The 16,941-nt window shown below is 42.6% G+C and overlaps 2 protein-coding genes across 4 annotated transcripts in view; both read left to right on the top strand.

Moving 5' to 3' along the window:
- LOC140734553 (probable G-protein coupled receptor 174) overlaps positions 1-7,412 on the top strand; it is a 54,438-nt gene extending 47,026 nt beyond the window's left edge. For 2 of the 3 annotated variants that reach the window (XM_073058682.1, XM_073058680.1), the window contains exon 2: positions 3,109-7,412. In XM_073058682.1, the coding sequence (XP_072914783.1) occupies positions 3,157-4,122 (966 nt within the window). In that variant the 5' untranslated portion in view covers positions 3,109-3,156 and the 3' untranslated portion in view covers positions 4,123-7,412. Of the gene's footprint in view, positions 1-3,105 lie in introns of all 3 variants that reach the window. The other variant, XM_073058679.1, reaches the window with a different exon arrangement.
- Positions 1-16,941, top strand: part of LOC140734552 (probable G-protein coupled receptor 174) — a 245,617-nt gene that overhangs the window by 46,287 nt on the left and 182,389 nt on the right. The window lies entirely within an intron of this gene.

The raw sequence follows: 16,941 nt of genomic DNA, 5'->3' as shown, positions 1-16,941 counted from the left end.
GAACTCCGAATTTTCATGCCACGAGCTGTAATAGAGTTGTGCTAACTGTGCCTCCTTTCAGAGGGAAAGGGAAGGATAAACGGTACTAGGGATCCCTGATTGATGAGGAATACTGAAGATTGGCTCAAAGAAAAGAAAAAAAACTAATGTCAGATGTGATCAGATATGAGGTTCCCAGTGAGCTAGACAATGAGATACAAAAATGACTTAGTGGTTCAGGGCAGAGTATGGTAGTGGAGGTTTGATTTCTCAGACTGGAGGCCGATGACCATTGTGTACCACTGGAATGAGTGCTGGGTCCATGGTTGTTTGTCATATAAAATAACTGGATGAAATGTAGTTTGTAAGTTTTGCAAATTATACTGAAATTGGTGGTATAGTAGACAGTGAAGAAGATTACCTTAGATTATTACATTGGTGAAGTGGGAAAAGGAATGACAGTCAAAATATAACAGACAAATGCAAAGTGAGTCATTTTAGGAAGTTAAATCAGGGCAGAACATGCACAGTGAACATGCTGCCTGGATTGGATGTCATAAGGAGGGACTGAATAGGCTGTCCGATTTTCCTAGAGCAAAGGAGGGTGAAATGGTGAAGATATACGTATCAAATTATGAGAAGTAGAGATGGGGTAGGCAACCGAAGTTTGTTTTGCATGGTAGGGGAATCTTAAGATAGAGGGCATAGGGTTGTGAGAGGAAAAAAGGTTTAAAGGGGATCTGACAGGTAATATTTTTACAGAAATAGTCGTTGGTATCTGGAAATGAAATGCCATAGAAGGTGGTGGACGCAGAAATGGTAATGCCTTTAAGAAGCATTTGGACAGGTACTTGAATCAACAGGGCAGGGTATATAACTAATGCAAGCGATGGATTTAGTATAGAAAGGCATGATTGTCAGCCTAGACATAATGGGCTGAAGGGCCTGTTTCTCTGCTGTATAATCTATTCTGTCCAACTCCAATAATCCATGACACAATACTGCAGAAATCCAGATGGTTTGCCATCTGACTCAGTAGATACTGTTTGCCATTACAACCTTAGCAAGCACCAGAACCCCAGACCCTGCACTCACTGAAATTCCACTTGCTGCACTTCCCAGTAGTTTGTCAGGGACCCCCTTCCCACGCTCCAGTTTGGCTTGCCAGGTTCACTAGAACAAGAACTGTTCACTATGTAACATCTAGACTAAAACAAATTGAAATTGTGTTCCATTACTAATTGGCATATCATCCAGACATTAGGTCCACCCATGCGAGCTGAGGGGATTAAATGCACCTGTGAGTTATTTGGAGATAATTTCACCAGGAACACTAAAGCCAGTATTCTCCTAATGCCACATCATAGAAGCCCTGCTAACATCCCAACATGAGCAAGCCTGCACATGCATTAACTTCCTTTCAGTATGCGTATTCAAGTTATGGCTACTAAAAGTTACAATTTCAATCCCTCAATTGGTTTGGTCATATCCATGTCTCTGTTCAATGCCACAACATCTTTCTTCTGCTCCCGATCCCTTACAGTTTAGTCTTCATCTCAACCTTACAGTTTCAAACCTGTCCTAAAATTATGGTCCATTTCTATGCTGTGGTGCCTATGACGATGAGAAATGAGATGTACATTTCTCATTAAACCTTTTATTGCTTGAACTTCTCCAGCATATTCTACCCCAAACCCATCTATGTGAACAAAGGTCTTGTGAGCATACTGGGATTTGGATGCCGTCTGCATTAGTTTTGATATACCACAATCTCTGCTGTCCATGCTGTCACCACGGACATGTCATTTTTTTCTGGCATCAGCAGCACTTTACTGCATTCTCCCTCCATCCCACCCAACAATTTCAAAAGCTTCCCCCCCGCCCCCACCAACTGCTCCCTTTGAAGCAGGATCTCCTTGGGCATACTATTTGAATTATAGACTCAGAGTTGTACTGCTTAGAAACAGGCTATTTCATCCAACCAAGATGCCCCATCCAAGCTAGGCCCATTCGCCAGTGTTTGCCCCATAATATCTTAAACCTTTCCATGTACTTGTCCATATCCTCACAGAGTTGTTATTGTATCTGCACCAATCCATCTCTGGCAGCTCATTGAACATACTGCATACACCAACCTTTGTCTTAAAAAGAAATTCCTCAAGCTCCTGTTGAATCTCTCCCCTTTCACCTCATACATATAACCTCTAGTTCTTGACTACCCACTTACAGGAAAAAGACTGAGTGTGCTTACTCTATCTATGCTCTTTGTGATTTTACACACTTCAATAAGATTACACCTCCGTCCCATACACTTGAAAGAATAAAGTCCTAGCCTGCCTAATCTCTCCCTGCAACTCAGTCCTGAAGTCTTAGCAACATCCTTGTAAATCTGTGCTCTTTCTTGTTTAATAACATATTTTCTATAAGTATGGTGACAAAAATTGAACACAATACTCCAAATGCAACCTGAGCAGCATCATGAAGTTCTGTACCATTACCTTCCAACTTTTATACTCAGTGTCATGACTGATTAAGGACAGCACGCCACCACCCTTAGTCACCACCCTGTGTACATGTGATTCCACTTTGGGTACACCAAGATCCTTCTGTTCTACAGCAATCCCCAGGGCCCCATCATTCACTGTGAAAGCCATACATGGAATTAGCATTATACTTAGCTGAATTAAATTCCATTTGGCATTCCTCAGCACACTCAAATAATAGCGATCCCCCTGTAATGTTTTGATAACCTTCTTCACTGTCCACTTTCCCACCTAGTTAGTGTCATCTGCAAACTCACTAATCTGTCCTTGTGCATTCTTGTCCAAACAACAATCGCCCAGCAATAACCCCCAAGGCACACATCACCACACATCACTTTCTATTATCAAGCCAATTGTGGATCCTATTAGTCATCTTCCCTGCATTCATAAGATACAAATGAGATATTTGGGACACAGTCAAAGAATGGAACAGGAAGCTGAGGAAGACTAAGGGGTTATTGCCTAGAAAATATTGAAGAGGGCTACATATAGAAGGTATCAGTCTAGTAGGGAATTGACATGCAGTCATATTGAGTCACTGATGTTTGTCAGACTGATTATATTTTAACCTTTTTTTTCCCAGCAGTTGATAAGGCATTTTTGTTGAAGACGGAAGAATTGACAAACAACAAAGATGCCATCGAACATGAACTCTACCTGCGGAGAAGAAGAAAAATGGAATAGCGAGCTGTCTCTTTATGCAGTTTTTTATGGAATAATTGTCATTCCTGGGATCTTGGGTAACAGTGTGGCTTTGTGGGTCTTAATTGGGAACATCAGAAGGGAGAAGAAGGCAATAATATTCATGATAAACCTAGCCATAGCTGATCTGGCACACATGTTGACCTTGCCCTTGAGGGTCTTCTACTATATAACTCACAGCTGGCCTTTTGGAAAATTTATGTGCTTATTCTGCTTTTATCTAAAGTTTGTCAACATGTATGCCAGCATCTTATTTTTAGTTTGCATCAGCGTTCAGCGCTGTGTTTTCTTAATCAGTCCTTTTAAATACAGCACCTGGAAACGCAGGTACGATGTGGCCATCAGCATTACCGGTTGGTTAATTGTCATTGTGATGTGCCTGCCATTCCCCATCATGCGGACCACCGAATCATTCAACAGCTCACGCTGTTTTGCGGATCTTCCCACGAAGCAGGTCATGCTGCAATCTTCCATATTCATGCTTACAGCAGCAGAATTACTGGGATTTTTAGGGCCTCTAATCATCATCGTTGTCTGCACTTGGAAAACTACAGAGTCTTTAAGGGTGAAGTCAACGCTGACCAATAACCAAGGTGGAAAGAAGGCTTTAAATTTACTGCTGATGTGTGCAGTGGTGTTCCTGGTTTGCTTTGCTCCCTATCATGTACTCTTCCTGCTCAACCAGCTCAGAAAGATGAATGCCATCACAGATTGTTCGATGAGGATGAATATCTTGATTCTGCATTCGTTGTCGTTGTGTTTGGCAAGCATGAATGCCTGTTTAGATCCAATCATCTATTACTTTGTCACAAATGAATTTCGCGAGCAGTTGTCACGCACAGGTAGCTTCCTTCTGCGAAGTCGCCACTGGAGCAGAGAAAGCACCACCAGTCGGTAATCTCTGATGGTCTCAGACATTTCCATTTTAAAGCTCAGGGGTTACCTCTCAGTCTCTGCCCTGTCTCTGTGCAGAATGGCAGTAGACTTGTTAGAGACAGAAATCAATACGGTGGGCTGCCATGTGGAATGAATCATATTTTCCACCCCATGCAAGAAAGATTGCAGCAATTAGCTTTTCTTGCAAGTAGTACTTTAATAATTGGCAGAAAAAGGCTTCTTGTTTCCCTTAAGTACTTCATACTTCGTACTCTCTCACTGTTAAGCTAAGATCAAGAATGCTTCTTCTGCACTGTTTACTTTAAGCTCAAAATGTAATGGTCACATCTGCCATAGAGTGTGGAAACACACACCTTACTCAGGTTAAAGCAACTGCTCATTCTTCTTGATAAAATAGGCTACAATAATAATTTCTAAAAGTCATACTGGTGATTTATTTTTCCAGTGTAATGCCATGCACCAGCAGATTTTCAGCTACTATTAGAGTAGTTTACATTTAGTGTGAGTAGTTGCTGATATTGACAGGTGGTTATTCTGCAATACTTGAAATAGGATGTTTATTATCAGTTATGAACTCTTATTTGCTATGTATATAGGGTTAAATATGTTGATAATTTGATAGCTGCATGTCTCTTGCCACTGGTTTAGTGATTTGCTCTTGTTATTTTGCACTCAACAAATGAATTATGATGCAATCAATTAGATATTAATATTTCTGATATGCAAAAAGTTTAAGCTACAAGGAAGCCACCACAAAACAAACTTTGCATCTTTTTTCCATCATCTGCATCATAAAATGATATTTTTGGTATGTCCCACTCTAGCCCCAAACTGATAGAGCATGTGGGTGAAAGAAATTAACCTGCTACAGTCTCAATAGTTTCCTCACTGAAGCAACAATGTGCATATTTCCAGCAACCCCATTGAAATGAGGTCCTATGGGTGACTGCTACAATTATGCCTTTAAATATTTAATGACAGATAAAGACGAGCCAGTGGGAAGCTGGAAACAGACAGTGAAATGCGTCATTTGCATCAATGACTGAAAAAGTATGTATATGTGCTGGGGGGGGGGGGGGTGGCAGCCTGCAAGAATCACCAAACTTTGGCACCAACATAACATACCCACAGTTTACTAGCCTGAGCCTGTACGTCTTTGGCATGTGGAAGGATATTAGAGCATCCAGAGGATTCCCATACAGTCCCAGGCAGAGCACACAAACTCCTTAAAGACAGTGTCAGGAATTAAACTCCTATCACTGATCATTAGCACTGTAAAGTGTTACTCTGATTGCTACATTACTGTGCTTATGTACCCTGCTGAATTTACAGTAAAGTTTGGGTATTGGGCTGGTAAGTGTGCATCAGCCCATCTGGGCATTGGCAAAAAAATTCCACTGAAAATGGTGTTTCCTGGACTTCTGACCAGAGCTGGAATTGTATCATTTAATGGTAAATCAATGTAGAACTGGATAGAATGTGTAGCACAGAAACAAAAATTTGTTTCCATTGAAGGAGAAGGCACATGCCTATGTATTTTCATTCCACATATTCCTTCTTACCTTCTAACATTCCCCCCACACATCCTCCACCACTTACTTTCACTAATCAATATGGAGCATTTCCCAAGAGTTAAATGTTCCAATGGGGGAGAAGTTGATTTGTAAAATAAGATACAGGAGGATCAGGGAATCAGTGCAAAATCCCCTTTAAGTTACAGGCACATCTGCTGGTTTCCCTATAGCTAAGCTATCAAGAGATGTAATGGTAGGTGTGGGGAAGAAACAAGCAATAAGACCAGGACTGGAGCCATTGAGTCCGCTCTGCTATTCAGTCACTCTGAAGCCCATTTTCCTGCCTTCTCCCCATAACCTTTGATGCCCTTACTAATCAAGCATCCCAACAACCCCTGCTTTAAATCACTTGGTCTCAACAGCCATCTTTGGTAATCAACTCCACATATTCACCACCTTCTACCTGAAGAAATTCCTTCTTATTCCTGTTCTAAAGGGACATGCTTCTTTTGGAGGCTGTGCCCACTGGTCCTAGGCTCTTATTATTGGAAACATACTCTCCTCTTCCACACTATCTAGGCCTTTCAATATTTGGTAGGTTCCAATGAGATACCCCTTCACTTCTATTCTCGAGCAAGCACGTGCCCAGAGGCATCAAATGCTCCTCATACCCTTAACATTTTCATTCTTGTAAACTTCCTCTGTTTCCTATCCAATGGCAGCACATCGTTTTATAGATATGGGGTACGAAACTGCTCACAATACTTCAGATATGGTCTGACCTCAAATAAAGCCTCAGCACCCCATATAACCCATATAACATAGTCCTCTCAAAATGAATTTCAGTATTGCATGTGCCTTCCTTACAATGAACTCCACCTACAAGTTAACTTTTGGAAAATCCTGCAATAGATCTCCCAAGACCCTTTGCAACTCTAATTTCTGAATTCAGTCCCCATTTAGACAATAGTCTCTGCCACTGGAGTACATGACCATACACTTCTCTACACTATATTCCATCTTCCACTTCTTTGCCCATTCTCCCAATCTCAAGTTCAAGTTCTTCTGCAGATGCCCTGTTTCCTCAACACTACCTGCTTCTCCACCTAAGTTTGTATCATCCACAAACTTGGCCACAAAGCTACCAATTCCATCATGCAGAACATTAACATTTAGTATGAGAAGTACTGATCTCTGTGGAAACAATGTTTATTTACCTATATTTACTATACTCTGAGCAGGTCAGTACCTTATTACTTCAGTAGTAAAATGATCAGCATATAAACTTTAAGCACTTCAACCAAAGTGTTAGGGTGTGTTCTGGAATTACGGAATATAGAAAATATTAACTTCAACAGCAACCAGACTTCAGATCTGAATGTGGATTGTAGATTGAATTTAAAATGCAGCTCAGAACAATGGTCATCTCGGAGCTGCAGACTGCGGTCGACTGAAAACCAGGAAACACTCCATTGATTTGAACTGTCTGCATATACATGAAGGCAGCTTAGAGACAGCGGTGATTAACGTTCAGTTTAGGGTGTCTGGAATGTAGGTGTGACGATCTAGATGTTTGAAAATCACATGTAACTCAACTGAAGCATTATGAATGCATTGTAACTATAGAATTGTCCTGCTGTTACCTTTAAGCTTTAGCAGCTAAAAATGTCATGTAATGTCATGATTCATGTAATTGAATCGGGGAGCCTCTCTCCAGAGTGACTCCAAATACTGTCAGCTTGTGTGTGCCGAATAAATACTTTTATACTACCTGCTACATGTCTCTCCAGTGACTTTCGTTGACAGTCACAACACATAGGTGGGCAATAGAACATGGATACAATCCCATAAAGCACCATCCACCAATAACGTGTGGCCAATATATAAAGATCTTATCTCCCTTAAGATAAAACAAAGAACAATACAACACAGGACCCACTATGTTCATAATGAGCATGATGCCAAATTAAACTGATCCCATCTGCTTGGACCTGGTCTATATTCCCTGCCTGTTCAAGTAAACATTGCTATTGCCCCTGTTTCTTCCACCACCCTGCTTTTAAAGCACTCTATGCTTTTAAAAAAAAAGGTCATACATTTCCTTTCAGCTTAAGGCCTGTCATTATAAAATGATGCCCTCTAGTATCTAAAATCTGACACTTCCACCTATGAAATGAATCATTATCAACCTACCTATGCCTGTCATAATTCTGAATACTTCTACCAGGAAACACATCCTACATATGTTGCTATTTTATGTGAGCAATGGAGTTAGAACCAATGTTTGCACATCAAAGTTGTTAAAAGTTCTGCCATTTACTGCATAATGTTCTCTAAAATTTGACAAGACCATAAGACATAGGAGCCAAATTAGGCCATTCAGCCCATCAAGTTTGCTCCACCCTTCCATCATGGCTGATCCTGGATCCCACTCAATCCCATACACCTGCTTTCTTGCCATATCCTTTGATGCCCTAACCGATCAGGAAGTGATCAACATCCTCCTTAAATACACCCACGGATTTGGCCACTACTGCAGTTTGTGGCAGAGTATTCCACAGATTCACCACTCTTTGGCTAAAAAAAAATCTAAAAAGATTCCTCCTTACTTCTGTTCTAAAAGGTCACTCCTCATTTTTGAGGCTGTGCCCTCTAGTTCTGGATACTCCCACCATAGGAAACATACTCTCCACATCCACCCTATATAGTTATTTCAATATTCAGTAGGCTTCAGCCCCCACCCTACCACATTCTTCTAAATTCCAGTGAGTACAGGTCCAAACCTGCGAAATGCCCCTCATATGTCAATCCCTTCATTCTCGCAATTAGCCTTGTGAACCTCCTCTGGACTCTCTCCAATGATAACACATCCTTTCTGAGATATGGGGCCCAAAATATATGACACAAAGCTGGGTGGCAGTGTGAAATGTCAGGAGGATGTTATGAGAATGCAGGGTGACTTGGACAGGCTAGGTGAGTGGGCAAATGTATGGCAGATGCAGTTTAATGTGGATAAATGTGAGGTTATTCACTTCGGTGGCAAGAACAGGAAGGCAGATTACTATCTAAATGGAGTCAAGTTAGGAAAAGGGGAAGTACAACGAGATCTAGGTGTTCTTGTACATCAGTCAATGAAAGCAAGCATGCAGGTACAGCAGGCAGTGAAGAAAGCTAATGGCATGCTGGCCTTCATAACAAGTGGAATTGAGTATAAGAGTAAAGAGGTCCTTTTGCAGCTGTACAGGGCCCTGGTGAGACCCCACCTGGAGTATTGTGTGCAGTTTTGGTCTCCAAATTTGAGGAAGGACATTCTTGCTATTGAGGGAGTGCAGCGTAGGTTCACAAGGCTAATTCCCGGAATGGCGGGACTGTCATATGTTGAAAGATTGGAGTGACTGGGCTTGTATACACTGGAATTTAGAAGAATGAGAGGGTATCTGATTGAAACATATAAGATTATTAAGGGATTGGACACGCTGGAGGCAGGAAGCATGTTCCCGCTGATGGGTGAGTCCAGATCTAGAGGCCACAGTTTAAGAATAAGGGGCAGGCCATTTAGAACAGAGATGCGGAAAAACTTTTTCACCCAGAGAGTGGTGGATATGTGGAATGTTCTGCCCCAGAAGGCAGTGGAGGCCAAGTCTCTGGATGCATTCAAGAGAGAGTTAGATAGAGCTCTTATAGATAGCAGGGTCAAGGGATATGGGGAGTGGGCAGGAACGAGGTACTGATTGTGTATGATCAGCCATGATCACAGTGAATGGCGGTGCTGGCTAGAAGGGCCAAATGGCCTATTCCTGCACCTACTGTCTATTGCCTATTAAAACTGTTGACAATACTTTGAAGTGCAGCTTGACTAGTGTCTTATAAAGGTTTACAGCATTATCTGTTTGCTTTTATATTCTAATCCCCTTGAATTAAGTAGCAACATTGCACTTGCCTTCTTTACCAGAGACTCAACCTGTAAATTACCCTTCTGGACAAGGACTCTTCTTGCACAAGGACTCCTAAGTCCCTCTGCACCTCCGATGTTTGAACCATTTTCCCATCTAGATAACACTTCACACTATCATTCCTTTTACAAAATGCATTATCATAAATTTCCCAACACTATATTCCATCAGCCACTTTTTTGCCCATTCTTCTAATATAGAATATGTAATATTCTTCTAACATTACAGCACAGAAACAGGCCTTTTGGCCCTTCTTGGCTGTACTGAACCATTTTTCTGCCTAGTCCCACTGACCTGCACCTGGACCATATCCGTCCAAACCCCTCTCATCCATATACCTGTCCAAGTTTTTCTTAAATGTTAAAAGTGAGCCCACATTCACCACTTCATCTGGCAGCTCATTCCACACTCCCACCACTCTCTGTGTAAAGAAGCACCCCACCAATGTTCCCTTTAAACTTTTCCCCCTTCACCCTTAACCCATGTCCTCTGGTTTTTTCTCCCCTAGCCTCAGTGGAAAAAGCCTGCTTGCATTCACTCTATCTACACCCATCAAAATTTTATACACCTCTATCAAATCTCCCCTGATTCTTCTACACTCCAGAGAATAAAGTCCTAACCTATTCAACCTTTCTCTGTAACTCAGTTTCTCAAGTCCTGGCAACATCCTTGTAAACCTTCTCTGCACGCTTTCAACTTTATTAATATCCTTCCTGTAATTTGGTAACCAAAACTGCACACAATACCACAAATACGGCCTCACCAATGCCTTATACAACCTCACCATAACATTCCAACTCTTATACTCAATACTTTCATTTATAAAGGCCAATGTACCAAAAGCTCTCTTTACTACCCTGTCTACCTCTGACGCCAGTGTTAGGGAATTTTGTATCTGTACTCCCAGATCCCTCTGTTCTACTGCACTCCTCAGTGCCCTACCATTTACCTCGGTTTTTCCTTCCAAAGTGCAATACCTCACACTTGTCTGTATTAAACTCCATCTGCCATTTTTCATCCCATTTTTCCAGCTGGTCCAGATCCCTCTGCAAGTTTTGAAAACCTTCCTCACTGACCGCTACACCTCCAGTCTTTGTATCATCAGCAAATTTGCTGATCCAATTTACCACATTATCATCCAGATCATTGATATAGATGACAAATAACAATGGACCCAGCACTGATCCCTGTGGCACACCACTAGTCACAGGCCTCCACTCAGAGAAGCAAACCTCCACTACCACTCACTGACTTCTCCCATTGAGCCCAAGTCCTGTTGTAATCGGATTGTTTCCTCAGCACAACTTACCCCTGCACATGTCTTTGTATCATCTGCGAACTTTGCCTCAAAGCCACCAATTCCATGATCTTAATCATTGACAAAAAATGTGAAAAGTAGCCGTCTTAGTACTGACCCCTGAGGAACACCACTAGTCACTGATGACCAACCAGAAAGGGCCCCTTTTTATTCCCACTCGCTACCTCCTGCCTATCAGCCCTTCCACTATTCATCTATCCTGTAATTCCATAGGATTTTATCTTGTTAAGCAGCTCCAGGTATGGCACTTTATCAAATGCCTTCTGAAAATCTAAGTAAATGACATCCACTGCCTCTTGTTTCTCCACCTTGCTTGCTAATTCATCAAAGAACTTACAGCACAATACAGGCCCTTTGGCCCACAATGCTGTGCTGAGCATGTACTTATTTTAGAAATTACCTAGGGTTACCCATAGCCCTCTATTTTTCTGGGCTTCATGTACCTATCCAGGGGTCTCTTAAAAGACCCTATCATATCTGCCTCCACTACCATTGCCAGCAGCCCATTACACGCACTCACCACTCTCTGCGTAAAAAACTTAGTCTTGACTTCTCCTCTCTACCTACTTCAAGGAACCTTAAAACTGTGTCCTCGCATGTTAGCCATTTCAGCCCTGGGAAAAAGCCTCTGACTATCCACACGATCAATGCCTTTCATCATCTCTGATGCCTCTATCAGGTCACCTCTCATCCTCCGCCACTCAAGGGGCAAAGGCTGAGTTCACTCAACCTATTCTCATAAGGCATGCTCCCCAATCCAGGTAACATCCTTGTAAATCTCCTCTGCACCCTTTCTATGGTTTCCACATCCTTCCTGTAGTGAGGTGACCAGAAATGAGCACAGTACTCCAAGTGGGGTCTGACCGCTATATAGCTGCAACATTACCTCTCAGCTCTCGGTTGATGAATGTCAATGCACTGTATGCCTTCTCAACCACAGAGTCAACCTGCGCAGCAGCTTTAAGTGTCCTATGGACTCGGACAGCAAGATCGCTCTGATCCTCCACACTGCCAAGAGTCTTACCATTAATACTATATTCTGCCATCCTATTTGACCTACCAAAATGAACCACCTCACACTTATCTGAGTTGAACTCCATCTGCTACTTCTCAGCCCAGTTTTGCATCCCCTCAATTTCCTGCTGTAACCTCTGACAGTCCTCCACACTATCCACAACACCCCCAACCTTTGTGCCATCAGCACATTTACTAACCCATCCCTCCATTTCCTCATCCAAATCATTTATAAAAATCATGAAGAATAGGGATCCCAGAATAGATTCCTGAGGCACACCACGTCACCAACCTCCATGCAGAATATGAGCCATCTACAACTATTCCTTGCCTTCTGTGTGCAAGCTAATTCTGAATCCACAAAGCAAGGTCCCCTTGCATCCTATGCCTCCTTACTTTCTCAATAAGCCATGCAAGGGGTACCTAATCAAATGCTTTGCTGAAATCCATATAAACTACATCTACAGCTCTACCCTCATCAATGTGTTTCATCACATGCTCAAAAAATTCAAACAGGCTCGTAAGGCACAACCTGCCTTTGACTAAACCATGCTGACTATTCCTAATCATATTATGACTCTCCAAATGTTCATAAATCCTGCCTCTCAGGATCTTCTCCATCAACTTACCAACCACTGAATTAAGACCCCCCTGGTCTATAATTTCCTGGGCTATCTCTACTCCCTTTCTTGAATAAGGGATCAACATCTGCAAACCTCCAATCCTCCGGAACCTCTCCCGTCCCCATTGATGATGCAAAGATCATTTCCAGAGGCTCAGCAATCTCCTCCCTTGCCTCCCACAGTAGCCTGGGATACATCTCGTCTGGTCCCGGAGATTTATCCATCTTCATGCTTTCCAGAAACTCCAGCACGTCCTCTTTCTTAATGTCTATATGCTCAAGCTTTTCAATCCACTGTAAGTCATCACTACAATCGCCAAGATCCTTTTCTGTAGTGAATACTGAAGCGAAGTATTCATTAAGTATCTCTGCTGTCTCCTCCGGTTCCAAACATACTTTTCCACTGTCACACTTGATAGGTCCTATTCTCTCATGTCTTATCCTCTTGCTCTTCACATACTTGTAGAATGTCTTGGGGTAATCCTTAATCCTGCTCACCAAGGCCTTCTCATGGCCCCTTCTGGCTCTCCTATTTTCACTTAAGATCCTTCCTGCTGGCCTTATAATCTTCTAGATTTCTATCACCTCATAGTTTTTCAATCCTTTTGTAAGCTTTTCTTTTCTTCCTGACTAGATTTTCAACAGCTTTTGTGCACCACAGATCCTGTACCCTACCATCCATTCCCTGTTTCATTGGAACATACCTATTCAGCAAGTATCCCCTGAACATTTGCCACATTTCTGCTGTCATTTCCTTGAGAACATCTGTTCCCAATTTATGCTTCCAAGTTCCTTCCTGATAGCTTCATATTTCCTCTAACTCCAATTAAATGCTTTCCTAACTTGTCTGTTCCTATCCCTCTCTTATGCTATGGTAAAGGAGATAGAATTGTGATCACTATCTCCAAAATGCTCTCCTACTGAGAGACCTAACACCTTACCAGGTTCATTCCCAGATCAAATACAGCCTCTCCTATTGTAGGCTTATCTACATATTGTGTCAGGAAATCTTCCTGAATACACCTAACAAACTCCACCCTATAACCCCTTGCTCTAAGGAGATGCCAATCAATATTTGGGAAATTAAAATCTCCCACCACAACAACCCTGTTACTATTACACTTTTGCAGAATCTGTCTCCCTATCTGCTCCTCGCTGTCCCTTTTACTATTGGGTGGTCTAAAAAATCATCCAGTAGGGTTATTGACCTCTTCCTGTTTCTAACTTCTACCCACAGAGACTCAGTAGACAATCCCTCCATGACTTACTCCTTTACTGCAATGTGACACTATCTCTGATCAACAGTGCCACACCCCAACCTCTTTTGCCTCGATCCCTGTCCTTTCTGAAACCTCTAAAGCCTGGCACTCTAAGTAACCATTCCTGCCCCTGAGCCATCCAAGTATCTGTAATGGCCACAACCTCATAGCTCCAAGTACTGATCCATGCTCTAAGCTCATCTGCTCATCTCATATTCTTAATCTTTTATAAGTAATTAAAAGGTTCACCTCTACCTGACCTTTTATTCCTAATTTATGATTCCTCCCTTTTCTTGACCAGAGAATCAATCTCTGATCAGCCGGGGTTGTCAGTTTACTCTGGTACCTCTGTCACACCTGTGACAGAGTCCTGATTATCAGTATCTTGGAACATTGAACTCCTAATTCAGCCTTTCTTTCAGGAGTGTTTCTGTAATGGCTATAAGAGCTAATCCACATTTTGAGTTTATCTGCTTTACTTGTTAATTCTCATGTATTAAAATAAATACAGTTTAATTCTATGTTCCTTCCAAACAACACCCCCCCCCCACTTAATTGTGCACCTGACTACCTTGATTATTAAACTTTTTCTTTCATAGGCCCCTGACTTGCTCCTGCCAATCTAGTTTAACTCCTCCTGTGTAGTATGAGCAACTATCCTTGCAAGGGTACTGGTCACTCCATGGCTCAAATACAATCCTTTCCTCTCATAAAGGTTGCCTGTAGCCCAGAAGAGACCTCGATCTGAGAATCTGAACCATGCCCTCAACACTAGTTCCTCAGCCACAAATTCACCTGGCTTGACTCTGTGGGACCTCACTTTATGTGGCACCAGGAGAAGCAGAGAGGTCACTCCCCTCAAAGTGCTCCTTCTTTACATAATGGCCCATACTCTTTCTGACCATCAGCACAGCTGCACAGCAAGGATCCATGTTCAGCCCTCCTTCTCTACACGTGTCTGTGTGGCTCAGCACAGCTTCTATAAGAAATACGAATTCACCAACAAGCCCACTGTTGTCAGCTGAAACATGGGTGGTGATCAGTAAGAACACAGGACCAAGATAGAGCACATGCCTTAAATGTGAGAGACGTGGACGCAACATTGCACTTGAACTCCTTACCTCTGACTCAAACTGCATGTTAACCTTCAGGGAACCCTACATGAGGATTCGCAAGTCCCTTGCACCTCTGATTTCTGAATTTTCTCCCCATTTAGAAAACTGTTTATGCCTTTATTCCCTCCACCAAAGTGAATGACCATACATTTCTCTACATTGTATTCCAACTGCCACTTTTTTGCCCATTTTCCTAATCCTGCAGACTCCCTGCTTCCCTTCTACCTATTATTATATCATCTGTAAACTTGGACACAAGACCATCATTTCGCTCAGCTAAATCATTGACATATAATGTGAAAAGAAGCAGTCTCAACAATGACCTCTGCAGAACACCTGGCAGACAACCAGAAATGGCCCTCTTTATTCACACTCTTTGCCTCCTGCCAGTCATCCATTCTTCTATCTATCCTATTATCTTTCCTGTAATACCATGGGCTCTTGTTAGAGGCCTCAAGTGTATCACCTTGCCAAAGCCCTTCTGAAAATTCAAGTGATAAACATCAATTGACACTCCATCACCTATCCTGACTGTTATTCCCTCCAATAAATGTATTGGACAAGATTTCCATTTAAGGGAACCATGCTAAAAGTGGCCCGTTTTATCTTGTGGACTCCTAACATTCTCACAACCAACGAAGTCATGCTTTGAAACTGCCAGAATTTTAGGAGCAAAATGCTGTTGCCTAGTTTATACAAGCTGAGGCCCAGTTTACTCTGCGAGAAATCATTACCAATGACATCAAGTTCTACTGAGTGGTAGCATCACTCAGCAGTTCCACACCATCAAGAATGATGAGTCTAATAGGACAGCTGCCAAAACACGATAAATACTGGTTGCTGAAAACTCACCTTTCTCACCGCTTACAGACTTGGACTATTGGAGTCTGAGCATGCTCTCTTTGCCTGGCCTTGGCGATGCTAAGCCATTAGAGCTATCTCTCCTGGGAAATCACCATCCTTGTTTTATTTTTTAAAGAACTCTTCATATAGCAAATGCCTAATCAAGTTTGCTAATACACCCTTAAAGGACAATCAGGAGCTTGCTAAAATGGCTGAAATTAACACTCAGCCAGGCAGAGGTGCATCATTCCTCCTCCTTTCCCTGCTTCAATCAGCCTGATCAGCAGGGCCTCCAGCATAAGCAAGCAAAACAGACAACGCTGACTCTGTGTTTTTACCACTCTCACTATGAAGTGCTGACCATCTTGCAGTTTTGCGTCAGGACATCTGAGGTCTGTGAACACAGTGGGTTCCACCTGCCAGGATTGTCTACTGTTCCTTACGAACACCCTTCCAGGGTGACACTTCCTGTGTGACATGGGTGCTCAAGTGAGTGTGCTGCTTATTGATGAGAAGGCAAAAAGCAATGAAACCTCGTTGGAGGCTGCTATTGGCAGCAGCATCTAAACTTACGGGATGATGCTCTGCTTCAGAGGGTGATGTTACACGTGGGACTTCATCCTGGCTAAAGTGGTTAGACCTGTGCTCTGTGCAGGTTTCCTGTGTGCCCAAGGACTGCTGGATTGTAGATGTCAAGGACTTTGGATCATTCCCCTGCTTCCCCAGTAAATTCCCTACAATGACTCTGTCAAGCACATGCACCACCACAAGTCAGTTTACTTGACTATGGGGTGAACTGCTGGCTCAAACCTCACCAAGCCCACATTCTCCATTGCAGTCACAAAATATGAGGCTCGCACACATAGACTGGACCCGGAAATGCCGGCGACCATGAAGGTAGAGTTTGCCAACATGAAACGATTTAGCATCATACGCCAGTTGAGTAGCCCCTGGCCTTCACCCCTCTATGGTCCCTAAGTCTGATAGTTGTTGCCTCCCATGGGTAATTGCCAACATGTTAACAAAGCCACCATCCCCAATCATGGGTCCCAGCTATGCCTGCCTTTTTGTTGGCTTTGTGGAACAGTCCATGCTCCAAGCCTATACGGGTATCTGTCCCCCTCTTTTCCTTCACTACATTGACGACTGCATTGGCGCTGCCTCCTGCACGCATGCTGAGCT

This window comes from Hemitrygon akajei, chromosome 10 (genome assembly GCF_048418815.1).
Source record: "Hemitrygon akajei chromosome 10, sHemAka1.3, whole genome shotgun sequence".
NCBI lineage: Eukaryota > Metazoa > Chordata > Chondrichthyes > Myliobatiformes > Dasyatidae > Hemitrygon > Hemitrygon akajei.
This window is presented reverse-complemented; position numbering and strand designations above follow the sequence as displayed.